This window comes from Hirundo rustica, chromosome 23 (assembly GCF_015227805.2).
Source record: "Hirundo rustica isolate bHirRus1 chromosome 23, bHirRus1.pri.v3, whole genome shotgun sequence".
NCBI classification, from domain to species: Eukaryota; Metazoa; Chordata; class Aves; order Passeriformes; family Hirundinidae; genus Hirundo; species Hirundo rustica.
This window is the reverse complement of record NC_053472.1, coordinates 6721385-6748715: the sequence shown is the minus strand read 5'-3', so window position 1 is coordinate 6748715 and position 27331 is coordinate 6721385. Positions and strand designations below refer to the sequence as shown.

The 27331-nt window shown below is 53.2% G+C and overlaps 1 protein-coding gene across 4 annotated transcripts in view; it reads right to left on the bottom strand.

Moving 5' to 3' along the window:
* Positions 1 to 27331, bottom strand: part of ZBTB16 (zinc finger and BTB domain containing 16) — a 54569-nt gene that overhangs the window by 11881 nt on the left and 15357 nt on the right. For all 4 annotated transcript variants that reach the window (XM_040084987.2, XM_040084988.2, XM_040084985.2 and 1 more), the window contains exons 3-4: positions 15836 to 15933; positions 7639 to 7725 (exon numbers count right to left, since the gene is read on the bottom strand). In XM_040084987.2, the coding sequence (XP_039940921.1) occupies positions 7639 to 7725; positions 15836 to 15933 (185 nt within the window). The remainder of the gene's footprint in view (positions 1 to 7638; positions 7726 to 15835; positions 15934 to 27331) is intronic.

Here is a 27331-nt window from a genome sequence, read left to right as displayed (position 1 = left end):
CTTTGTGCCTTCCCCCCCACTCTCCAACTCCATCACTGTCACCATCACCATCATCATCACCTTTCCTCACTGTGTTTCCTGCGATTGCTCAGGCAAAGCGATTACGAGGGCACGTGCGGGGAGGGAAGGAGCCAGGAGACGATTAGCGGTGGTGGCTTTATGGCAACAGGCACACAACTCATTCGTTTCATGTTTTGCAGAATATAAAAGCGCTGAAACATTTTAATTTTAAATTCTTATCATTGAATTTACTGCTTTTCTCTCGCAATGATTTGTGTTGCTTTTTAATTTTTACAGTCTCTACAGAAGCCAGATGCTACCGCCTAGGGCCAAAATAATAAAAACCCGCTGCAGTCGCGAGTTACAGAACAAAAAGGAAACGCGCGGCTGACAGAAGTTAATATCTCAATTTAACAGTGCTGCTCCGCTAATGATCCTTTGATATGTGTTTATTTAGAAAGGTCTGATCTTGACCTTGAAAGCAAACTAAACCGCAAAGTCTTTATGAGAGGAGAGAAAGACTTTATTTATAGACTGGCTTTGCGTCAATCACGGTGGCAGCTGGACCCGTGCTGGGTGAAGCTCCGTGGCTGCCCGTGGGCCCAAACGGGGCGTTCAACGGGAAATGCGTTTTTGGGAGGGTATGTGATCAGCTGCCATGGGGGATCGCAACGTGTCCCCTGTCTCCAGGGCAGGATGGTGAGCGCACCGTGGAGATGCAATCCAAGGGATATGGGCAGCTCTGGGCCTGTGAGGGAGGCTCTTGGGGGACAGCACTGGTCCAGACACACCCCTGTCCCCAGAACAAGCCACCCTGGAGCGCTGCATGCCTAACTCCTTCTTCCAGCACTGCAAAGTGCTGCCTCTGCTCCTCGGTCTACTCCCTGAACGTGGTTCCCAGGCTTTGGAAGGAAGGGATGTGTTCAGCATCACCCCAGCCCACACTGACATAGCCTGAGCAGCCCTTCCTCCTCTTCCTGAAGAAGCTGAGTGCTAGGCAAACCTGACAGAGGGAGTTTTTAAGGGCCAATCCTTTTTATTGCATTTCCACCTCCTGGCTGGGGGAGGTGGGAGGTTCCTGAGCTTTTAATGCCTCTAGCTTGGGATTGCACTTCGGACACTTCACACCTATGGCGCACTGTGGTCTACAGCCCAGTTTCCATTTTTTCAGGCCAAACAGTTGTTTGACGCCATTTGCAGTCCCTAAAGCCTTCTGGCCAAAGCTGGAGGCACATACTCCCTGCAAAGTGGTAACCCCAAAGCCTTTTTATTGTACTGAATAACTATCCAAATATATCAATATGTATTACACCCATTCAAGCAGACTCACTTACAATCATCCTTGGCAAAAGCTATCACTCAGCCTTACTGCCCCCTTTCCTGGCAAAACACCTCACCTGGCCAAAAGGCAGTAATCTGGTATCTGAACATCTACGCGCAACACCTCCCTTTTGTGCTGCTTTCCCCTAAGCTCACACCATTCTGGAGAATGCCAGATTCACCCCTGCCATTCCCAAGGAAGCTGTGCATTGGGACACCTCTGCCCTTCCTGAGAACCAGTTTCTCTGGGGCAAATCATGGTGGCATTTCTGGCCACTGCATCAGATGGGAAGCTGTCACACTTACTTGTCATCTCCGCACCCAGATTTTCAGATTTCCAGATTTCCCAGATTTCCTCTTCCCAGCTGGAATTCAGACTGAAATCAGCTGAAACAAAATTTCTGACTTTCTGCTGAAAACCCAGAGTATTTCCCCCACTGCTTCTGAACTGTTGTTCAACTGATGTCCTAGAAACTGCTCCATCTCCCACAAAAGAGCTTTGGTGAGGAGACAGAGGGGTCTTCCCATGGGAGACCACTATCACCATCACCACTGCCTGGATCCCACCCGGCAGAGAGCACCACCTGCCCACTGCCAATCCGTTCTACTCGAGCATCTTTCCTGTTCAGGGGGCACCATTCTGGCATCCTCCAGTCCTGCGGAGCTGTCACGAAGCCGCGTGTCATACCCCAACCAACAAAATGACCTTTTTGATGTTGAGGCGGCCGCCTGGCAGAGCCTGGCCAGTGGAGCGACCGGCTGCCGTCAGGCACAAAGCCGGGACTCGCAGCATCTGCTTATTATTCCTGCACCCCCATCATTAAAAAAAGAGAAAAGATGAAAAGGCCCCCTCGGCAAAACCGGGGAGATGTGGAGCGGCACCGAGCGCAGCCTGGCCCCCAGTTGTTGGGGGTTTTTGTACAGCGGGGAGACGCGAATCCTGGGGGACAAAAGTAACTGCTAAGGTAAGTTAAACCTTGTCGAGATGAACTTTCCTGCTACTTTTAATTAAAAGTTCTTTGGAATTAAAAAGGACACTATTCAGGAAAGGCTGAAAAAAAAAATTCATTGACACCAGCCCGCCCCCCTCCCCTTTTTCCCAAGGAAAAGAAAAAGCTGTTTTTGTGTGTCTGCTCACCCAGCCCGCACTGTACAAAAGGAAGCGGATTTGCAGCAAGACACATGAGATGACCCCCTGACCCTGAGCCGCTGAAAAGTCCTCAATGGCATAAATACCAGATAATCAATCACATACCAGGAGGGCCGGTCCCCCTGCCCTCGCCCCCGCCGCTGGGTTTATGAGAGATGCACTGTAAACGGACACCGGCTCCTGACGGGAGGCCCCTCTCGGCATTCCTGTGCTGGACCAGGAGACCCCGGCCGCCGCTGAGACCGTGTTTCATCCCTCTTTTATAAAGCCCAGCATGGAAATGCTGAGCATCCTCAAGCTTGCCATAGCTGATCCCTTGTGCTCCAGAGCAAAGGGGGACACAGACATCTCTCTGTGCTCTGGAGAGACAGCCGAGCATCCTCTGTGTACCACCACAGGCCAGCATGTGGCCAGCGCTGAGCTGGGCACGCAGAAACCAGGAAGAAACCAGCCCCATTTACAGAAGGCTTTGCCTTTTGCAAGGCTGGCTTTGTGAAGCCTTTGTGGGTTCTAGCAGTGGCTACCATGTTATGCTGTGTTCCATTATGGGGTTCTGACTAGCATCCTGAATGCCAGCAGAGGAAGACTACTGAGTCCCTCCAGTGCTCCAGGGCAACAATAGATGTTAAAGCTTTCAAGGGAGGGAAAAAACTTGCAGTGATACCACACTGGTTTGGTTAAATGGGGAGCCACTTGGCAACTAAATTTGATAATGCTTTTGTCCATGGGTCAGAGGTTAAATATGTTCACACTAATCCCCTTCATCTAGAATTAAAGGACAAGAAAGTTTTCCCCGTAGCTTAGTGAGAGGGCTTTTCTCATCATGCTTTAAATAGTATTTGCACAGGAAAATTAAAGGCGGACCACTGGCCCTGATACCATCGTGGCTGCACGGCTCTGCCACGCTCACATCTCCTCACTTGTTTCGGTGAATCTACCAGCTTACACGATGCCTGGCCTCATCACATTTCCCCATGTGTGCACCAAGGAGCACAGGGAATTCTTGCTGCCATTTGCTGTCAAGGTGGCAGAAGCAGCCGTGGTTTGGGAGGCAGGGAGATTCCTGGCCGCAGGAATGCGCGCCAGGACTCAGATTTCAAGTGCTGTCACAGGACATTACTGTCAGACAAAGGGGCTCTGTGCTGCGCCCCTAGGACCCGCTGCCCCCAGACCCTCTGTGAGCTGGGGCCGGCACCTGAGCATCCAGAATCCACTCTCGCAGCCAACGGAAAATCTGCGAAGCATTGACTGTCCATCACAGCACAGCATCGCCAGCGCTCCCTCCCCCCGCCGGGACTGTGGAGCCGAGGCGAGCACGGGAGGGATAATTACCTCTAAGCGTACTTAATACTACAGTGCATTATCTCCAGCTATGGAGAAAAGCACGATCCGGAGGTATTTCCCTCTGAAGCCTCATTGGGCTGCTCTTGGAAAACCCTCCCGAGTCCTGTGAAATGGTAACAGAAAGTCACAGGCAGCCCATGAACACATCAGGTTGGTTTTATAAAGGAAGTGTGCCAGCTGCTCGTGCTGGCTACTTGTGCCATTGCTCTGATCAAACTGTACAAGAGGATGCAGCAGGACAAGCCACTAACAACACCTGCCAAATCTGCTGCTGGAGCAGGGATGTTGCAGATGGCTGTTGGTGCCCAGTGGCACCACTGAGACAAGCCCCAGCCACCAGCAGGGTCATGCCAACATCCCAGCGGAGCACTGGCCTGACCATTAACTGCGGTGCCACGCTGAGTGTGAGGCAAACAGAATTTGTGTTTCGGTGTGGTTTATAGCTCCCATCACCAAACTCATGTGTTTTGTTCCACTTGCTCAAAATCTGTCATTTCCACACTGGAAGAAGCAGCGTGCCATACTGCAGCATCACTGCAAGGTTTTGGGCTGGAACCATTTTGAGGCAGAGAAAGCAAAGCGAATGTGAGGAGACAAGGCAAACATGTAACAAATTGGACTCAATGTACATTTGCCAAGAACAGGGGCGGTGTGTGCCCGTGTGACAGAGCAGCTCCAGCGCAATGCCCCCTCCTCCTCCTCCAGGCTCCCACGCACTCCTTGGCAAACCCAAGCCAGTAATGGGGTTGCTGGGATGCTCTTCTACAGAAAAACACCGAGAGCTCTGGCATATAACACAAAAATAATTTTAATTTTTTTTTTTAAATCCCGGTGCGGTCGTTGAGCAGCACTTGCCACGGCACCCAGCGCGGGGGCATCCTGCCACCTCTGCTCCCGGGTTCCTGCTCTCATGCACCAGATCTTTCTCCCTTTGTACCTCCGCTTGTACTGCACGACTGTTTTGAATCTCTAAAATAATGTGACAAGTTAATGATGGCACAATTATCTAAATGTTTAACAGACATGTTATCTAAGTGAATCGGATTGAGATTCCATCCCGCTGACAATAAACATCAATGGGAGAGCAGAAAGTGATAGGCAAATTATCGCCAACCCTGCAATTTCAATGCTATTAAATTTGGAGGAATAACAGCCCTGAGGCCTGTAAACTCTGAATAAAATAGACCCTTGTGTTTGGCCAACTATTAAATCAAAACGCTACCAACATCCCAGCAAAAGAAAAAACGGTGGGGGGAAGAAAAGGGGGGAAGATATAGAGCTTTTCAATTTTCAGTTACACGTCAGTTTTATCAATTCTTTTCTGCTACTGGTGTCTCAGGACAGAGGATACGAGGGATATGAGGGATGTGAGTACGGGATGTAGGAAGGGAATGCTACCAGGGGATGTGGGCAGGGGAGAGTGAAGGGTCCTGCACCATCCTTGGCGGTGCGGCCAGGGGCACGCCAACCCCACAAATCAAAAATCCAACTACTTGCCAAAGCAAACACGCTCTATAGTAGGTGTCGCTCATGGCCACGTGAAATTGGGTCAGGAGTAAATCTGTGCTGTCCCGCTGACTGACACCGGCTGCCGTGCGCTAACTGCCTTGGCACACAGGAGGAAACTCGAGACGAGTCACCTCTGATATTTATAAACGTCAGCACGAGCCCAAAACCTGTTAGCACGAACACCGCTCGTGTGCACATCCCGACTCCCAGCGGTGCTGCCTGGGGGTACTCAGGCTGCCATCTCAATGCATTCTGTTTTTTCCTCTACATTTGAGGAGAAGGGGAAGGAATTTTCCATGCTCTCCTCCCCAGCACCAAGCTTGTGCTGCTGGAAGATGAGCCAAAACAGTTGCTGCTTTTCCTGTTGCAGCGGGACGGGGGCCAAGGACAGTGCACACCCGGAGAGGGCGTCTCAGCCCTGTGTCGATGGGGCTGCACACAGCAGTGCCAGCACCGTGCTTACAAGCAGGAACTGTTTTTTTGTATTTATTCTTGCTTTTTGCCTTGCCTCAGGAAGTGGGGTGTTAGTTTTCTTCTGCAGAGATGAGCAGTGCCTGATGCAGCACATGCACAACAGCCTGGCCCCGTGTTACCATCATTCAAAGCAGCAGGGAGGGCAGTGGGGAAAAGAAATAACATAAAGGGGGTCGGGGGTGCTGAGAGTCCACCTGAGAAATAGCCCCATATGCTGGAAGAAAACCCCAAGAACCCTTCATCTCCCGCACAAAGCTCCACGGCTGTAGGTCATATGGGGGGGGCAGTGACTCTTGTGGAGAGGTCCCACATCTCCCCTGAACACTGTTTTTGAGTAATATGGGTGGATTTGGTCAGTCTGTACCACACACCCTGCTCAGCTTTTGATGCCATCCCTGAGGGTCACCACCTGCCTCTCTACCAAAAAGGGTTATGCATTTCTTTTACCTGGAAAGCTGGAAAGTCTTTTGCCAGCCAAACTGCAGCTAAGGGAAAAGGGAGGATGCTCAAAACAAACGCATTCTGGAAGATGCTATTATTTGAGAAGGGGGTTAATTATAGCAAGACAGGGGAGGGATGCTTTCCATGCCAGCAGAGGAGAGGAAACTACTCATTTTGTCTGCCCTGGCCACTCAGGCCCTCTCTGCCATGTTTACAGCTGGAGGCAGTGATTACAAACTCCCCTTGGGTCACCCTGTCCCCCTGCTCCGGTTGCCCATTGCCCTTTGAGCTTTGGCACAGTCCAGCCCTAAGGGTTCACCAGCCAAAGGGGGTTTAACTCCTACAGAAGTGTCAGGGTTGTTACCCAAACTGCTCTGCACCTGCAGGATGATTTTGGGTGCAGGCATCATTGAGCTCCATGGCTGGGCTCCCACTTGTCACCCCAGGATGCTCAACAGGTCTGGGAAATAGAAGGAAAGGGGGAACTAGCTGCAATTTGCTTGGCCCCTTTGAGCCCCCTGCCTGGGCTTGGGCTGTTCAGCCCTGTGCAGCCAGTCCCTCACTGTGGCTGCCCCTTCACAGCCCTCTCCTCAGCCTATGGCATAGAGGGCTTCCAAACAGACCTGGAATGGCAAAACCCAGCCTCCAGCTGCACGGACATGGACAGGGAAGGCAAGTACTTTAGGATTTATGGACTGGTGCTTGGCCAGCACAGCTCCATGACCAGGTGACGGCTGGAGCCATTCCTGCCTGGTGACACAGCACTTTGCATCGATCCTCACACCCCCAGTGTGAAGTTGGCTGGGTTCTCTGTGCCAGCCCCGAGCACAAACTCACTGCCAGTGGCATTTATCAGGGCTTTCAGCACTGAAAGATGAGCCTGTGCTCAGTGAAACTGCTCCTGATATAGCACAGGAGGAGCAGGCGCTCTGTCCTGCTCCAGTCCAGATTTGGAGGGTGAAGGGCTCCATCTGGGACTGCCCGGCTGTGAATTCCCCCAAGCAAACCCTTCCCAGGCACGGCAGCTTTTGCAAGAGGCTTAAAGAGATCCTTGTGCTCCTGATGGTGGCATCACTGAAGGGCTGGGAAGTGCCAGAGCAGAAGCATGGCAGAAACCAACTTCTGGGAGGTGTTTGGACAGGGACAAGCTTTGCTTGCAAAGAGGACAAACGACCTCACGTTTGCTCTGCCACTGTTTCCCATGTTAAGGCTGAGCAGCGCTGTAACAGCACTGCACCAACTGGTGCCTAAATCTGGGCTTTAGTGTAAGAAGAACTGAGCCTGCCTGGGCAGCGCAGATGCAGGAACTGCAGAGGATCCAGTTCTCTGTTGGGCAGAGGGTGGTGTGCAAATGTTCAAAGCTGTGTCTAAGTGCAGGGTGGAAGGGGAGGGCCACGTACCGGTGTGTGTCTGCCGGTGCGTCTCCAGGGCATCTTCCTTCGAGAACTGGGCGCCGCACTGATCGCAGACCAGGGCCTTGGCACCCGCTGGGGAGAGAAAAGGGGGAGGAGGGTTATTCGATGGACAGAAGGACGCACAGCTGAATGTGCACACGGACATTGCTGCTGCCATTAACACGCCAGGAACAGAGCCATGGAGGGGTTTCGTGTGTAATGTCCCCTATGCAGCCAGCAAATGCAGTGCCTTGTTCAGCCCTGTGTTCCTGTTCCTTGCACATCACAGCAAAATACAGAGCTGCTTGCATGGAAAAGATGATTATTATCGTTAAAAATCATTAAATATCAATGCATTTCATTAGCACTGCAACTTATCCAGTTGCAACTGGTTTCCTGTCCCTTCCCATTGTGGCTGGTGCTGCTGGTACCCAAAGATGCACCTGATCAGGGATGTGGCTGGAACAGGACAACGGAGCAAGAAGCTCAGAGGCATCTCTGACTATTGGAAAGAGATGTGGGACTGGGGGCAATTCTTAGAAAATTATTATCAACATGTACTGCTGGTTCGGGTGAGGAAACACCCAGGATGCCCAGCAGCAGATAAGTAGCTTCTAGATGATACCAGATTAATGACACACCATTGCGGGACAAAGCCAGGGCCCCATTTCAAGGTTTGATTCATACGCTGTGAACGAAGAGCTGAATGTTACAGAGCAGCATTCAAGGTGGGGGCACTGCCTTGCAGAATGCTGTGCTCCCCAGTTTCAGGGGTCCACAGTCTCTCCCCTCTCCTTCCTACCTCACCTAGCCCTCCGTCCCACAATCAGGGTGGGATTTGGGGAAGGGTGGGGGGAGAAGGCGATAGGGAGAGAGATATCACAAGACGCATTGAAAAGAGAATTCCTTTGCCTTTAAATTGTCTCAGTAACGGCTGGCTCGCAGGCAGAAATATTTGGCAGCGGCGAAATTAAAAGTGATAAATTTTCTCGCCAAGAGCTGATCGATAATAGAGGTCTCATCTGTTAATCAATATGACAGTCTGCCTGTTTACTGTGCATATGTTGTTCCCCGCCGCCCTCGCTGCGATGTCAAGTTTGCATTCAAAACAACCCGAGTGCACCTGGGCCGTCGGCTGCTCCAAAGAGGCAAACACACCCAAACTTTGTGGTGCTCCGGGGTGGCTCCCTCACACCTGCGAGCCAGGGGACCACGCACCATCGGGGACGTGGGGCGCCGGGATGCGGGCACTGCCGGAGGAACCCCCTCCAGGCACAGCAGGGAGAGAAAGAGCGTGTCCGCGAAGGTGGCGGGATGGGGAGAAGCCGCCGGGGCGGCGAGGGGCCAGATCGATAGAGCAGCAGCGCGGGCTGCCCTCAGCTCGGCGCACGGCGCGGGCAAGGCGCAGCCGGCAGTTGCCAAGGCAATGGCTCTCCATCGCCACTCAAAGCTCCGCCGGCCCCACCGCAGCCGAGCGCGATCCACGAGGATACGGCAGCCCGTATCCGCGAGGGTGCGACAAGCGTGGCAGCAACAGGTTCTCGCCGGCGGTGCGTGCCCCCTCCCCGCGGCTGTGCACCGGCACCGCGGGGCGTTCTGCGCTTGGAGGGGCTGCGCAGCACCCGCAGGCTGAGACAGAGCACGGTCCTGCTAAACGCGGGCTTTGCTTCTGCCTCCCCCATTTCCACACGGGATTAGCGGGGACCAGAGACGGGCCAGTGCCCGCCGCAAGCTGCGGCCAGAGGGGCCGCAGAGACGCAGGGAGGCACCGCCAGGCCAGGCAAAGACAGCCAGCATCTGGCCGGGGGGCGGGCGGAGGGGGGGGGAGGAAAAATTCCTGGCGAGGCGAAAATAAACAGGGCGAACGCAGGGAGGAGCCGGGCGCACTGGCTTACATAAGGAAGCACAGTGTGTACCAAAACAGCGGACCCAAAAAAAGCCGGAGCTGTCAGAACAATGAGTACAGACGCGGGGCATTTACAGCAGGCGCTGCCGTACAGTTTTATTTACAGTACCTCTTATCAGCGCGGGAACAGCACGCCGCCTGCCAATTTCCAAAGGCCAGGACTGCGTGTTCTTTCCTTCAAGTAGATGTGTACTCCAGGCGGGGGGAAATTTTTTTTTTTTTTTTTTCCTTTTTTCATCAGCAAAACAAAAACTGATACGGAGCCAGAATTCCTGTAATGTACACACGCCGGCGGGGAGGGGGAGGAGGAGGAGGAGGGCGGCGATTGAATATGTAAATAGTTCAAGGTTAATTTTACTATGTGAGTCACCGGGAAAATGTCATCCAACATCTGAGCTTATTATAACAGCGCTCAGAAAAAAAAAAAACCACCGCGGCTTGCTGTTTGTTATGAAAGGGAGCGGGACACGTTGGAAAGCGGAGCTCATGGCGGGGCTCTCTTCTCCCCCCTTGTCTTTCTCCCTGCTTTAAACAGAAACCATCAGCCTCTCTGAACACACGCGCAGGTTTGGGCAGGGTATATTTAGCCAGCCTCGTATCGCCTACAACGTATAGATATCTCCAGATGATCTTATCGATGGGATGGGACGGGACTCCGCGTGCTGCCAAGTATCGGCCGTGTTTCGGCGCGAGCCTTGCTGCTGGCACCAGCCCCCCTGCCGTACATTTATATCCGCACAAGCAAATTTATAGCCTCTGCCTAATAAAGGTCCCCGGTGCAAACGGGTGAGGAGCTGCTGCTTGCTCCATCCTGCGCGATTTGCGCAGTCATTGCCACCCCACGCGCTCCATAAGCAAGGCTGGGGCTGCCCAGGTCCGCGGTGCCCCCAGCAAAGCCACAGGGAGGGGCAGAATTGAGATTGGACTGCATGATCTTGGAGGTCTTTTTGAACCTTAATGGTTCTATGATTCTATTATTTAATTCCCCCTCCAAGAAACGTGAGGGAACGGGCTGCCGGGCTGTACAGCGGCTCCCGGGAGCGGGATGCCCCGTGGATCATGGCACAGGCAGGGGCTGCAGCTCCCTCCCAACCAGCCGGGCTTAGCTCGGGGGGTTGGATGACAGAGCTCATCTTGTTTCAGCCACCATCATCCCAACAGTCCCTCCCAATGCCCATCATTTAATTACTTTATTGGGGAGGAGAAACTTCCGTGGGGCTATGGAAGAGGCACTCTGAACTCTAGCTCAGGAAAAGAGAAGGAATAAAGGAAAAAGAGGGACTGCCAGCATCCTCTGGAGGAGGAGGAAGATGGCTAAGGGAGGAGAAAGATGGGAAATTGGTGAGGAGAGGGGTGGGGGAGGATTCAACCTTCCCTGCTGCTGTTTTGGCACAATGGCCCCGTCAATAGAATGTGACATACCCTCCCTCAGTAGAAGGGATTAATAAAAATTTGGGATTATATATTATTAACAGGCTGTAATTGGTGAGAAGATGGAGATGTGGTGGTGGGGGGAAATATGGATTAAAAAAAAAATTGGCAAGAAAATTTATTCACTGCCATTGCTTTACTACCTAATTAATTCAGTAATTTCAAAAACAATTTTATTTATGTTCCGTTTACCACATCAGAAGTGCAAGGAAAAAAGCACCAAACCACAGTGATGCTAAAATAATACCTCAAGGCATCTATTTTTAATCAGTGAAAAAAAAGAAAAAAAAAAAAAAAAAAGGGGGGGGGGGGGGAAGAGAAGAGCCAGCCCGGCTTCTATACAATCTCTGCCGGGCAGACCACCAACTCGGGGAGCGCAGCAGCCGAGCCCTCTGCGAGTGCCTTCCTGGCTGCCGAAAACAGAGCTTGTCAAAAAAAAAAAAAACAAATCCATAATGGCCTGAGGCTCCTCTCCAATCTATTTTCTGCTCAGCTGGTTTTAAATGAAGTTATTATGAGTCATTAAAACACCCGCAAGCCTGTGGAAGTCAGCCAATTACAATTTTAAATTTAGCCTGTTCTCTATCCCATTCTCTTGTTTTCTTCTTTTGCCCACATCAAGCCACTTTTGGATTTGCATTATTGTCATTATTATTATTATTATTATTATTATTATTATTATTATTATTATTATTATTATTAATCTTCTCCCCTGTTTCACCCAAGTGAAAGAGACGAGTCATGAAAATCTCTGTGCTAAAGAAATACAGTGGAGAAACCCAAGAAGGGCTGAAAAAAGAGAGCTGCAGAGCAGGCCTGGAGAGTCAGCTTCATCTCCTGCTTCCCAAAGTGCCATGGAAAGGTAATAATTAATATCAGAAAAAGTGAGGTGTGGGCATCACAGAGTGAGGAGGGACCTTGAGTTGGAGTGCTGGAAACTCGTCTGAGAAGGATGCTGTGGCAGCATCTCACAGGCTGTCCTGGAGAGCCTTGGGAAAGCACCTGGAGTGATGGAGCAGGGGCTCGGGGGTGGGTGAGGTGGTGGTCAGCAGCAAGACCATGAGCCAACCTTGGCCAGGCAGTGCCACCAACCCCTGCACCACACTGGGACTGGTGGAGCAGGGAGTATTTTCATTTAAAAAAATAATAATCAAAATTATTAATTATAATAATTAACTTGGGATCCCAAACTGGGAGGTTTTTACGCAACCCCCTTTCCTGCTGCCCCTGCCAGCGCCACTCTTTCCAGCAGCATCCTCTCCACAGGGAAAAAATGACAGACCCCATCCCTGGCAGCCCCGCACGGCGAGCGAGCACGGCGCGTACTGCACAGCCCATAAAACTCCAAACAGCCTCCAGACACTCCTGCAATCGTCCTCCATCAAAACACTTTGTCTTGCATACAGAAATGCGGCGGGGCGCCGCGCGGAATACCAAATCAGCCCGTGACGGTGCGGGGAGGCGGCTCCTTGGCAACCGGGGGGGCTTCGCCACCGCCGCCGCTCGACAGGAAACAAAATCTGTCAAGCCTGTTGGGCAAATGATAAACATTAGCGGTATTAAAAACAACACAAAAGCTGCGTAAATGGCTGGCGAGCGCGTGGGGAGGGGTGGGCAGGGATGGGGGGCTCCTGCCCCATTTGCCCCCCCAGCCCAAGTGAGGGGGGTCTCCGGCACCACAACCTTGGGGGAAGTTTGGGAAGTTTCCCCCCTCCAGCAGAAAGGGGGTGGGGCAGTGATGGCCAGGGACGTTGTGAGGGAACAAGACGGATGGATGGACATCGGATGTGCCGGGCACGTGTGAGGGGTCCTGGCACCCCGCCCTGCACCCCGCCTTCAATAACACCAGTAACATCAATAACATCAATACTGTCAATACTGTCAATACTGTCAATAACAGGAGGTGGCCAAACCGAGGGAGCAGTGGGTGAAAAATAAACGTATTTCATCAGGTGAGGGTGGGGAGAAGCAAGGATCTGGCTTCAACCCAGCGGCCAGGTCCAGGAACCCGGCCAAAACAGGAGCTAAAAAGCAAACCATAATTTTCTGGTCTCAGTTCAGGCAATTGAGGCAGAGAGGATGGGGAGGGGAGGGGTGGGGGCTAAGAGAAATGTATTTTTCATCAGCCAGTGTATAATTTATAAACAGCATTAAACAGTTTTTGTTTTCTTTCTTCCTCTCCCCCGTGTGCGCGGCTTGGCCGGCAGTCAAGCCTGCATTAATTTCTGCTGTGGGTACAGTGTGTTCTTGGATGCACATCTGCGGATGATCATAAACGCGGGAACGCTGGCAGAACATCCAGACCTGCCGGCAGGCCGCTGACATCACCCGGGACCGAGCGCGGGACGCCGGCCAGCCGGGCCGGGGGGGGAGGCGTCCCCAGGGAGCCGCCGCGGGTACCGGCCGGGGCAAGGGGGCCAGAGCCGCGGTCAGCCCGGCTCCGCCCGCACATCCCACCCGCCGGGCCACAGGGGCCATGCTCGGTGGATGGCCCGGGATGAGCTCCCCCTTCTTCCACTGGGCTGACAGAGGCGAGGCTGGGATGTGCCGTCCCCTTCCGTCTGAGGTGCCATCCCTACCAGCTCGCTGGACCCCGCTCCCCCAGTAACCCCTGCTCCCTGGACAGCTCGTCCATCACCCAACAGGACCTCGGGGTTTTCTTCTGCCTCTCCTGATGACGAAGGAGCATATTTGGGTGTGGAGGGAGGGTGTGAAGCAACAGGGCAGGGGTCTGGAGGGCTGCTGCCGCTATGTTGCCCACGCTGCCCATGAGCACCCCTGCACACTATGGGCTATTCCCAGCCCAGAGCGGAGGAAGGCAGCACAGCCATCTCCACAGCAGCCATTTCTGTTGGATGGAGAGGCAAAGCAAGCAGGGACAGGCAGAAACTCCTTTTCCTCCCTGTCCTGGAGAACAAACCCAGCTCACGGCAGGTGCTGAGTAAACAGCATCCCAGGCTGAGAATGAGCACCCACCGAGCACCAGCTCTGGTGAGGATGCAACTCAGGGAGTGGCAGAGCTGGGATCAGCCTCCCTGGCCAAACCAGTGGTGTCCTGAGCCACAGAACCAACCAACTGGGTCTCCCACCTTGCCTTCCCTGACAATTCGCTTTTCTGGGAGAAAGGCAACTCTCCATGTCAGCCTTAGAGGTCTCTGACAGCTTGTCTGCCAGCAGTGCGGGCAGCAGGTAGGGAAAAACTTTGCATGGCATTAAAGGCTTTACATCTATACTTTATACTCAGAGTCAGCACGGGGCCTAGTATTTACCCTGCCCCTGCAAGGCTGTGGCACAACAGCGCTGTGTGCCCAGCCCATCCTGCCTCAGAGCACCACAGCCCCCCAGGCCTGGTGCTCAGCCAGATCCTCCACTGGAACCTTTACTAAAACCCATCAACACCTGGATGGGGAAGCTGCAGATGTTAACCCCCTCAGACCCTCTGGCACTGGGGTGGGAGAAGGGTGCCAGGGGGCACAAAGCCATCCCACTGCAAATCCCAGTTAAACACACACGGTCCACTGGTGTGGAGGCAAAGCCGCCCTCAGAGCTGAAAACAAGCCCTGCACCAGTGCTCCAGCACAACCTCCCTGCGTCCAGTGGCGGGGGGAGGCGAGGGAAGAGGTGCAAAGGTCTCCTGCTTTAATAAATAACAGCGCTGGAATTCACAGCGGCTGTTTGCGAGCTCTGAGGCAGAGCTCTCCCCGCCCCCCCCGCCCCGTCCTCACCGGATTTACAAAAAAAAATAAAATAAAATAATAATTAATCCTGTGCGATGACAAGCTTGGCTCAGCGTTCACTGTACATACTGTACCCACAAAGCTGGCTGCCTGCCAGGGACAGGCTGTGAGCCAGCGCGACCATAACAAACACGAGCCGTGCGTGCCAGTGCTGTGGGGAGCACATCCTTAACCCCAGTCCTCGGGGGGACCAGCATCCCTAACTCCAGCACTCAGGGGGACCAGCATCCCAGGGACCTCCCACAGCAACCTGCTGCTGTCTGCAGGCACCCTGAGGAGCTGGTGCCTGGCCCAAAAAATGGTGGGATGGAGTCAGGGCTGGGTCTATTGACCCCAAAATCAGAATGCAGCAACTGGCCAGATGAAGCACCCTCCTACCCCAGGAAAAAGAGGCAGTGGGGGAAAAAAGATGAAAATAGATAAAAGTGTATAAAAGCATTTAAAATATTATACAGCTTCCCTGCCAAGTACGTGCAAGTAGATCTGTGGCTACAGTATCTGTCACCACCCAGAGATCTGTCCTCGGAGCAGGAGGACAAGGACTCCCGACTGCATCTGGGTCTGGGGTCCCCCGGCCGTCTCCAGCTCCCCACATCAGAACCCCAGCAGCGCCAGGACTGCACCCCCAAGGGGAACATCAGCTGACATGGACTTGCAGAGCACAAGTCTTCCCTCCAGTGTAGCGCTCCAGCCCTCCCCTATCTCTTTAATTAAAGGCCCTGCAGCCTGTGAACCTGCTACTTGGATTCATTAGTCAGAGAACACCTAATTCTGCAGTTTTGCTAACGAACCTGCGGCAGGGGCCCGAGGTGGAAACAATGCTCACGCTACAAGCAGGGCTGACCATGACCAGCTGCGTGGCATGTAGCGTTTGTTATTCTGAGCTGCTTAGTCTGGAAAATATTTCCACAATTAAGGAACTGAAAACAAATTCCAAAAAAGAAAATTTAAATAAATCAAATTACTGGGCACTGGAGAACAAGTTTGCAACGTGCTGCCCAGGGAAGGGTGCAGCCGGCTCTGCACGTGTCTGCCGTAGAGGAGACGTGTGAGCCGGGCAGCCACAGCATCCGCGGGTGGACAGACAGAACAACCCCCCATCCCCAGCCCAGACCCCCGCCCAACCCACCTGAGTGAGCCAGTAAGTGCATTCGCAGCCGCAAGCTGTCCAGGAACCGCTTCCCGCACAGCTCACATCCGTATGTCTTCATCCCACTGTGCAGCTTCCTGGGGGAGAACAAAGAAGAGTGAGTCCTGAGATGGGGGAAGTGACCCAAAACAACACCGAGAAACTGCCTGGCGCTTCCTGCAACCCACACATTGCCCAGAGTCAGTGCTGGCTTCAGAGGCACTGCAGGGAGGGCACGGATGGGGGGTCCCATGTGACTCCCCAGGACTGAGGAGGCAACCCTCTCCCCGTCAGTGTTTGTCATTGCTGCTGTTGCTGGAGTCTTTTAATAAACCCGATAAATATGAAATCTGGAGTTAAGGCAAAATCTGTATTGGCAAACTCCTTCTCCATGTTCTGAGTGCTTTTGAAAAAGGCACTGTACTCCAAAAAAAAAAAAAAAACCCCGACTACTTTAAGAGGTTGTTTGTGTGCATTTCTAACCAAATCCGAATTTCCATCCAAATTCAGCATGACACAAATCACAAGCAACAAACACCACCACCGGCTCGCAAACAGGAAACATGCCACTCACCGTTTCCTGGCAGCCCCAGGTACACAGCGAGCTACGCCCAGGCAGCATTGCACAACCCCGACCGTGCCTCCGGCCCCACAGCGTGTCGGGGGGCTGAGCATCCCCCCATCCCGGCGCCCAGGAGGGGCCTTTCTGCCCAGAGCACTGCCCACAGGCACTGATCACAGCCACGGGTGCCAGGCTCGGCCACAGTGGCCAGGCTCTGCATTATTGCCCATTCTTTGCTGTGAAGACACCGATGCTCCATCTTTGGGTAACCGAGCTCCGGACCGAGAGGAATGACCTTTAACAGGCAGCTTTAAAGGGGCACTGTCCAAGTCTAAAATTACCAACGACCCCAACCCAATCCCATCTCCTTCCCCAGACATCGCTGCTGCCCCGGCAGCCCCCCAGACCCATTTCCCCTCCCTTTTGGGACCAGCCACTGCTCAGCCCCCACAACCCGAGGGACACAGTGCCTGGCACATGTGGAATGGGAGCTTGGTGCTTTATTTTGCCACCTCCACCGGTGACAAACAGACTCTGCAAAGCCACCTGGCTCTGTGCTGGACAGCCACGCTGATCAATGCCCCTGAGCCCCAAATGCATGGGCTGCTGCCCGCCAGCCCTCGGTCACCATGAGCTGCTCAGACCTGTGGCTGGGGAGGACTCGGGACAGCAGCACGTGCAAAGTTTCAACATCGGATGCTGTAAACAGAGAAGTATTTGTGTGTGTTGAGGAGTAACACAGCCCATAGCTGTGTGCTGACCTCTGATCGCAGCCACCATTTATCATCGCGCCGCAGCAGGACGAGAGTATTTCTATTGCCTTGTTGCCAAAGACAAAACAGGAATGGCCCTGTCCAGGGCTGGATGTGGACCCTCTCGCGGGAGGGCTCAGCCCCAGCTGTGCAGGCTTGCAGGGACCATGTGCCTGTGAGCTCCTGCTGTACTTCCCCTGGTGTAAGTTTTATCGGTGCAAAGCAGCAGCTGCTCTGACTCCAAGCAGGATCACCCCTCACTGCTGCAAGAGAGCCCAGAGCCCCAAAACACCCCTGCCCCATGGGGCTCAGGGGCTTGTTCCCCCACTGCCAGCCCCACACCCCACCTTGTGGGATGCTGAATAGCAGGGAAGAGTCAGAGCAGGAGAAGACCCCCTGATGCTCAGCCGTGAGTGAATGCTGCAGAGCAGAAGGGAGAGGGAAGGAGCAGGAGTTGGTTTAAACTCTCAACTTTGCTGTATAATGTAATTATTAATCAGGCTTGTCCTGAATTCACTGTGTCATAGCAGAGGATTAGGAGTCATGCACGAATTCAGGCCAAGAAGGTTTACAATCCAAAGGATTTATCCGCCTTGCAAAAATAAATAAAACACCAGCCTCCTGACAGGGCTCCGCTGCCAACGAGCAGCTCAATAAATGACAACCTTCTCATTTTGCATTTTTAATTTGGGACATGCCTGTCACACTCCCTAGCTTGGGCTGTGCCTACTCCTGCACTTAACATCGGGTTAAAACCACTTTGTTAGGAAGACCCACGTCATGCTCTGCATCTGCACTGCCCCTTCTGAGGCCAGAATGCCTTCTCCCTGAATTAGTCTAACTGGTTAATCAGTTCAAGTGAAACATGGAGGCTTGGGGTTTTTAAAGTGTGTCTCAAGTTAACAGAGAAACAGAAGGACAAGTTTCCTTCCTCTGCATCTCCCAAACCTACGGCTAGCACGATCTCTCCTCCCACCTTCCCAGCGCAGAGTGGGGAAACAAGGAAATGAGGAGACCCCCAACTCCACTGGTGTCGGGGCACTCTGGAAACCCACCGGCCGCTGCCCAGGGCACTGCAGGGTCCCCAAGTCACATCCTCTCTGCATTGTTTCAACGGGGCACACGGCTGCCCAAAGAGTAAATTAGTTGCAGTATCTCTCTCAACAAATTTCAGTGGCAACAAAAGTTTTCCGCTCTGCGCCTGCTTCTAGGACGCTCTTATCACTCGCCATCTTGCACGGTCCCTTTCAACAAGGTCTTAAAGCGCTTTATCTGCTCCATTTCCCGGTAGCGAAATATGATTGAAACATTCTATTTCTGCTTGCCGGATTAAGGAGATGTTGCAAAACTGCACAAAAACCTGGCAGATGTAAGCAAGGTATTACGGCTGCTCGGGCTGTTAAGATCTGAGGGGAAAGATCAATATGTGCTTCTGAAGTTGTGCCTCCAGAAAGAGGGGGCGGGGGAGTGAAGGGCGTTAAAATACATCCCAGTGCTGCCCAAACTCTGTGCCAAAAGATAAACCGTGCTTTATTATTCTGATATGAGGCTGAAACTGTGCTCCTTTCTCCTGCAAGCACATCAGCCAGAAAGGTGCCCATGGGATGGAGCAGAGGCAAGCGGGAAAAGTGGGTTTTTTGTAAAAAGAAGGTTTTCCTCTAATTCCCACTCAATGTCCCGCTTGAAGTGCATGGAGACAAAGTCAGCCAAAGCCTCCATGTCATGAGATATCACTCGAGGATGCTCCTGCACAGAAGGTGGCCCAGGGCGATGAGGATGCCCAGAGCAACAAGGATGCCCATGGCACAGAGTCCCAGGCCTGGATCCACCTTCCCGAGCGAGCCCCAGCACAGGGCTTTGGCAAGGGCTTCTCCAGGCGGAATGCAAACCGAGCAATGCCCCCTCCCCGCCCGGCACCGGCAAACAAAAGCCGGGCGAGAGGCTGGCCCCTCGCAAGCTGCCGGTAATTAAAAAGGCCTGTAAATGCCCCACAAAAAGCACTTCAAAGGGACGGCGACTCCAGCGAGACTGCGTGGTGTAAAAATTATGAGTTTTCCCCACAGGGTGCTTTGTGTGAAAAGGCCAGGCTCCGTGGCAAACGCTGATGACCACGGCTTGGGGATGCAGGGGCTTGGCAGAGCATCTCGGGGTGCAGGAGCTTGGCAGAGCATTTGGGGTGTAGGTACGGGTGCAGCCCTGGTACCTAAAGACCACTGCAAGTGTCCCAATGCTACCACAAGCAAATCTCTGCTCTGCCTGCTTAAAACCCTGCCTAAAACAGCCTTCTTCTCTCTTTACTTGAGGAACTCTTCTATCCCAGCCCCTCCCTGCCACCCCTTTTGGGAAGGGAGGAGACCCCCTCCCCTCCCCTCCCTCCGTGCTGAACAAGACACATGGCTCTTGGCCATTTGATTACTTTTAAGTGTGTATTTTTCCCCTCAAACAGAGTGAATACAATGGTTAGGAAATTTGACAGAAAACTATTCCAAGCCATTTATTGCCTTAATGCGCACCTTTGTCCAACAGGCAGTTTTGACAGGAGCGATAAATTCCAAATTTATGTCAACAGAGCATATGTTGAACACCTCATTTCTGAGCTAAAGCGGCATGCTGCCCCATAAATCACCCTTCTGTTTGAAATGAAAGTAGATTACGGACCCATGTTATTGAGCAGTTAGAGCCATAGTCATATAAATCAGAACTTTTAACTCCAGGCGATCCGTTCTGCAATTAACTAAAGGGCACTTTGTCATCTCCGGGCCAGGGCACAGCTTGGCAGGGTGGCCAGCTACCGAGGGAAGGCAAGAACCCCTCGCTGCCGAGGAGAGGCACCAGCATAGCTGAGCTTCACTCGGTACCTGCCCGAGCAGCGAGCCCCAAGACAAAGCCCGGAGCAGCGTGTGCCTGGAACACAGCCTGTCATGGGAGATCCACGGCTGCGGGGGCTTGCACATCCCTGCCCACATCCTGCCTGATCCATGTTTTGGACACGAAACAGTGGGGGAATCGGGAGGCTGCACGATACAAGCAAAACAAGCCAGGGTAAAAACATGCACGAGCGCGGTCCTCAGAGTCCTGCACTGACAGAAATCTGTACTTGGGACTTGCACAGCAGTTATGCTGCATCTCCCAGTGCCCATGCATCAGGTCGAGATCCTGAGCCCACTGATTTCCCCCATCTGTCCTGCTGCATTTCCCTGGTTTGCTCCCCTGCATCTCCCAGGAACGCCTTGCCATGGGACAGGGAGTCCTGTGGGGATGTGGGGCTGGCAGCTGCTGTGGGCAGTGGGACCAGAGGATGCTGTGGGGCCTCAGGATGCTGTGGGGGCTCAGCCCCATGAGTGCTGGCAAACGGTGCGTGTGCAAGGGGCAACTCACACCCATGGGAGCATCAGAGCTATAAAAAGATTCAGACACTAAGTATTTCCTTTCCTATAAAATATTCATTGCTGCGCACGAGTGCCAGGGAGCACAAACCTCCAGTGGTTCTAACTTTGTGCCGCAGCAATAACGGAGTTTTACGGGAGCCTTCTGATTTTATTTACACTGGGCCATCATGACGGTGCCCTGCCAGAGGTGCAGCTGCCAGCCAGCACAGCCCCACCACGGCACACATGGTGCACTGAACACTGGGCAGCCAAAATGGGACCAGCACCCCTTTGCATTCCCCAGAAATCCTCCCCACCACCCCACTTCCACCGGCATCTCCCTAGCCCAGGTAAATCGATATGAAATTGATTCATCCCCAATCTGTTTTATCAAGATCAAGGCAGTGGTGCCACATCTTGTTTCCAGTGGGGCCAGAGCAGGAAGCCAAGGTCAGCAGACACCAAGCAGCTGCAACCCCCACATTCTCCATCCTCCGACACCAGCATCACACCTGAGCTGCCAAGAGGGTGATTTTTCCCCCGACATGGCGATTTACAACACTTGGTGACTGATACCGGAGCGTGAGGGCCATGGTCCTGGTGGCTCGGCTCCTGGAGTCACTGCTCTGCCCTCAGCTCCCAGCCCGGCGGATTAAAATAGCAGGGAGAGCTATTAAGGGCACAGGGAAGGGGGAAGGGAGCTGAGACCTTCCTTTTGCTTTAATAAATTAAGAAGAAGGAAAAAAAAACAACCAAAACCTGCCCTCAAACCACCACTGCAGCTAAAAATAAACAAATAAATAAATAAATCTTACAGGAGCTGGAAATAAAGATTTTACTATTTCTGAATGGTTTCATATAAAAAAATCCCAAACAATGGGGAGGGGACAGCTATCAATAGACAGCACTGAAATTCCCTGCCTGTACAATATTTATACTTACCATGAGCTAATTTATGAGCTCAAACCAGATGCTGTGGAGTGACATCATTCCACATGATGCCAACACTTCTCTTTTGGAAAAAGCCAAGGAAAGGATCCTACTGTCCTGCCTTACCTGACAAGAACCAGGCCACGAACACCAAACATACAATTCCAATCTTTTTTTAGAGCCTGCCCACAAATGCTGCCAAAGGGCAGTGACTCAAAATTCACTGCTGGCCTGGGCCAAGGATGTGCAGCAGCATCTCCCATCCACTGCTCCTTGCATCCCACCGGAACGATGCTTCCAGCTCCACGGGAAAAGACAAACTGCCCACTGCAAAAAGGGCAGCATACAGATTTTATATTTTTTTACGCATTCCAAGGCCCTAGCTTCAGATCTGTGTTCAATATTCGCTGTTGAACGGAATTCCCCAGGAGAGAGCTCTATCCATGTGAACATTCCCTTCGTGTGTCACAGACCCCCGAGTAGAAGGGTCCCTGGGACAAGCACGGATGGGAAACTATCAGCTGCATCCAGGGGGTGCAGCTGGCAGTGGGAAGTTTCCGCTGTCCATCACAGCAGGACCGTGGGGGCACAGATGCTGCCCCAAGTCCAGCTGGTTGGACCTGCAGCTTTCAAAGGGGGATTCAGAGTGCAGCTACTGCAAAATTTACTGAAAGTCCCGAGTGATGGTACCGGGTGTCAGCAGCTTCTGCCAGCCCAGGGATCGGCCCTACATCTCTGCTGCACCACCTGGACACTGCAGACTGACACAAACAGTTCTGTGATTCCACACTGTCACGGTGGGGCCGGAGTGCCGAGCACCGAGGGGTTAACGCGTGGCGGTGCACGCGGCCTCACTCGGAATAACCGGCGCTAATGCGCCGTCCAAAATCATCATCCCCATTCTTCGGGCATCTGGTGACAGCGACGTGCTGAGCACTGTGAGAGGAGCTCGCCGCTGTGCCGGGCAGCCTGGGCCCCGGGCTGCGCTGGGCATCGCGCTGAGCCAACGTGACACGGGTGTCAGAGGCGTCAGGACAGCACGGGGGAGCTGCTTCGCTCAAATCACACGAGATCTCGACAAAACAGCAAAGTGACCTTCGCGCCGAGTACATCTGCCGCAGCAGCGGCGTGATTATGCAGATGTTTTGATTCCTAATTCAGAAATAATAAGCGGTTCACAGATTCCAAGTTTAAAAATATATTTATCATCTGGTTTCCGTAGCAGCACGTGAGCTGTTGGAGCACCAGCAAAGTGCCGGCCTCGGCCACTCCTTCCTGCCGACCTTCAGGATGGTTGGGACACCTGGCTCTGAGCAGCCGGGGCAAGTGGAAGATGTCCTTGCCCATGGCAGGGGCTTGGAGCTGGATGAGCTTTAAGGGCCCTGCCAACGCAAACCATTCTGGGATTCTGTGACACGGGGAAAGCACTCAGCATGATGCATCAGATGCTTTCCAGAGAGAACAGTCCTGGGATGGCCCAGGCAGCATCATCCTGCTGCTCCCCAGGGAAGGGGGAGCCTGTAGCTCCTGAAGCCCCAAGGAAATGGGAAAAGTCCCCAGGGAGCCAAAAGCAGGGAGACAGGAGAAAGTGTATATGCTATTGGGGTGCTGGAGCACAGAAAACTTAAAATTTTAGGGTAGGGGGAATTTTGCTTTAATCTCCACTTTCTTTGATGACCTGACCACAGGGCTAAGGCTGGACATGCATCAGGAACAGGGTGGTACCCCAGAGCTGCTGCAAGGATGAGCTGTGATGGGGCCAGGAGCTGCTTCCCCGCACTGACCTCCTCTTCAGGGAGTAGGAACAGCCCTCAGGTGCCAGATGGAATCAATCCACAGCTTGGCTGCTCTGTTCCACGAGGGAGACGTGCCTCCCACCCCTCACTCCCTATGGAGATGCTGATGATGCCAATGCCCCCTCCCTGGTGCATCCCAGGTTCCTGCCCCGGCTCACCCGCCTGGGAACTGCAGCCAGGAACAGGCACGAGCCACAGAGGAACGCTGCCGCTCCCATGAGCGGCCTAGATCCTGAGAGTTTTATAAGGTAATCAAATATGCAAGAGATTCAACAAACTAATTTCAAGCACACACCTGGGGTCCTCTGATAATGTCGGTTGTGCCTATACAGCGCAAGGATTAAAATTTCATAGAGTCATGATTTCATCAGTCGCTAAACTACAAAGGATTAATTAACAGCCGGGGAAGAGCTCATGGCTTGGAAATACAGTCTTAAGGAAAATATCTATCTTGGCTCTCCAGATGTCAGCATACAGACGAATAAAGCTTTGATGAAAACACTTTCATATTATTAGCAACTCCAAAACATTGGTTTTTTGTAGCTAGAATTAAGGCTGCCCAATTCCAACCTGCCGCTGCCTGGATCTGTGCATTGTCACGTGCCTTTCTGGAGGGCCAGTTTGGGTTCCTGGGATGTGACTGTCTGGCACACACTGGGGTTTTATGCCTGTATTTTGGGGATGGACATGCAGGAGTCCAGCCATGAGTCTTGCCTTTGCCCTGTGCACACTACCTGCCCTGTGCTCACTGGCTTCCAGAGACCCTCCCAAAGTATTCCTCACGCTGGCTGGGCTCCAAAAGTTTGGGAAGGAGAACAGGCGATGGCCTCAGCAGCGGCAGTGCGAGTGGGGGGCAGCACATTCCCCCTCCCCTGAGAAGATGAATTAGGGAGCTGTCAGCGAGGGACAGGCGCAGGAGCCGTGTTGCTGTACAGGGGCAGTGGAAGTGTCTTTGATTAATGGAACTGTAACGCTGGGCTGTTTCACAGTCCTTCTCCACACAGAGAGACGCCCTCGGACAGCCTGGAAATGCCCTGCTCCACATGGATTCCCCAGACGCTTCTCCCAGCCCCAGACCGGTCTGCTCCCACCCTCTGCCAGCGCCTCTACCTTTGGCTGTCTGCACCACCTCCTCAGGAGTTCCCAGGGAGGACAAAGAACTAATTGTTTCCAATTAAAAGTTGGGAAGTGAACATTATGCACCTCATCAAGGCAGCTAATTAATCTATCTATACTGCACCGGGCTTTGGGGGAGCACCAAGTGCCCAGGGAGAGGAGGTGGCAGCAAGGGAAGCACCTCGGCAGCTCAGCGACTGGGGCCACCGCTGCCCATCCAACTGCAAAATCCCCCTCGGAAAACGCGTAATTTTGGGAGAGACTGGAAGTGGGAAGTGCCAGAGGAGCTCGCACAGCACGGCACGGTGCAGCCCGCGGGACTGCACTGCATCCACCGTGCCCGAGCTGGCTTTGCTCCCAAAACCACACAAACATCTGCGCGGAGGGAGCGAGCGGCCGCGGCCCGGAGTCACGCTGGGAGCTGTCACCTCAGGGCAGATGCTGCTCGCTGCCGCACGGCCCCGCACCGGGGACAGCGGCAGGGGCAGGCACTGGCCACTTTCCCCGGCAGTTTTACCCTCTGCGCGGTTCCAGCGCCGGTGCACCAACAGGACGACGCAGCCTCAGCTCTCCATAATTGCTTTTGCTCAGCGTACGACATGTTTTGTCGAAAAATAAATAAATACCTTGCGGGCGAGCCAAGCTCTGAGCGGGATGCCAGCACTGACAACACGCTCCACGCCCCCCGGCCCCCGCCAAAAGTACGCGGCGTCCCGAACCCGGGCGTTGCTGAGCCATCCTGGCACCGTGGGACCTCCCCAAGGAGGCTTGCTCACCATTAATTCATTTATGAGCAGCCTCACCCCCCTCCCCAACATGCACAACAGGTTCCATGCAAATTCGGGAGCTTTTAAATTATACCGTTAATGAAAGCAAATAAAGGCAGTTAAAAGGCAATTTGCTCAATTGGTGTTAATATTTAAGCACAGCATGTGCAAAAACGAGATCTCAGAATTTGGTTTTTCCATGAGAAAACTTTTGGTCCCGACTTTCCTGAAGAAAGGATGGGTCTCGCCAGTGAATGCTGTGCCCGGGATCAGGTCTGGAGCCCCCTGGCAGCAGCCAGCCGGTCTGTTTGTTGGAAATGTCCCCCGTGTGCTCCAGCAGCTCCACCATCTCCGTGGCATTGCCAATTCCTCCTCTGGCGAGGAGTGCAACTGCCACCCCCTTGCATCCCCACAGCCCTGGTGCCTCCCTGCAAACCTTTCCTGAGGGCAAAGCCACAGGGACAGAAGGGGCCCTGAGCACCCCCTGTGCCCGTGGGACTCGAAACACCCATGGCAATGGAGCATGGGCAGGCAGAGGTGTCACGGGTGTGACTCCCAGCACTGCAGCCCCTGCGCATCCCCAGCTCGGCACGTCATTGTCACCACACGGAAAACCTCAACATGCTGGGAATGGGGGCCGTTGTGCCAGCAAACAGCGAGGACAAACCACCACACAGCACGAGCTGCCCTGGGACACCTGAGGCACAGCATCCCTGCCAGCACACTCTGGCCATCGCTTCCCGCACCCAGAGTGCGACGTTGGTGTCGTAACGGTAATAAATTCTTAAGCAGAACTGGAAACAGTGACCTGGCCTCAAATTACCGCAGGCAAAAGCGGCTGATGATGCCCCTGAGTGCAGCCCCACTCCTGGCCATGCTCTGGCTTGGGGGTTTCGATGCTCTCGCATAAATTCGCTTTCAAAACAGGAGCTGCCAGTGAATGAGACCTCGATTTCTAATGGTTGGAAATATTTTGTACACTCTGCTGCTCCCTCTGTACCCCTTTGTCAGGGCTGAGGGCTGGCGGCTAAAGCGGGTACCAAAAGACCATCTGTAGCTCCTGTCTTTACAGAGAAGTTTAAATAGGGGGATGAATGAGCACAGGAATTAATGAATGATAAAGCCGTATGGTCCCAGTCAGCCTCCTACGCCGGGATGTGGCATTCAAACCCTCCCAGCCTTCTGCCACAAAGAGAGGTTTCTAAGCTACAAAAAAAAAGGAGGGGGGGAAAGGGGCGGGCGGGGGGGGGGGGGGTGGGGGGGGTTGGTGCACGCAAGTTTTTAACAACAAATGCAGTGACTTGCCTCCAGGTTCCCACCCGATTTCCCTGCGCCAGGCTGGGGGAGAGGCACGTGGGAGGGAAAATTGGGGGTTTCCCCAGAGCCACCTGCAATTCCCCTTGAGAGTGAGGGAAGTGAGAGGAGTTGGGTCTGGGGCTCACCCATGGGCAAGGGCAGAGAGGGCACCCTGGGGTCTCACACCAGCAAGGGTGCGCAGATTTTGCATAAGCTACCTGGACTGACCATGCTGCATCCACTTGGCCAGCCTTTGCAGCATCGCCCCACCTCATCCATTTGGGACAACCTAAAGATGCCTGGTAAAAACTAAGGAACCTGGAAAGGTTGAAGGGTATTTCAGGTGAGGGGTTAAAGTGAGGGTGTGCACAGAAGCACATCCATTAGAAACCAGCTCTACCAAAAAAAGGTAAAAAAGATAAAGCCAAGGCTTAAGAAACAGAAATGAAGGCTGCTCGTCAGTACCAGAGAAAAGATGCTCCTGCTCACAGTACAGTTGGCTGGAGATTAACAGGTGAGACCCAGGGAAAGACAAGGACATGCAGGGAATCACTGCCATTGCTTATGGAGGGCTCCTGACAGCCCAGGCACACTGACACAGCAAACTCAGGATCAAACACCCCCAAACAGTTCAAATCCTGTTCAAAAATCGAGGCTGCTGGGAGGGAATGTCTGTCTCCAGAACAACCCAGAAGAGGCAGAGGGAGTGTGGCACAGTACTGGAACACTACTTGTGTTTTAAAAGCTGTCATGTGTAAAGCATTAGTGGTTTTGAAATTGCATTCTCAAGTTAATTAAATGGACAATCTTTTGTACATAAAAAGTGAAAGCACACAATCAAAAGCTAGGGAAGAGGACGTGTCTCTTTGGAGCAGGGTGCTGCCTCTCCCTGCCCACTCTCCTGATCCA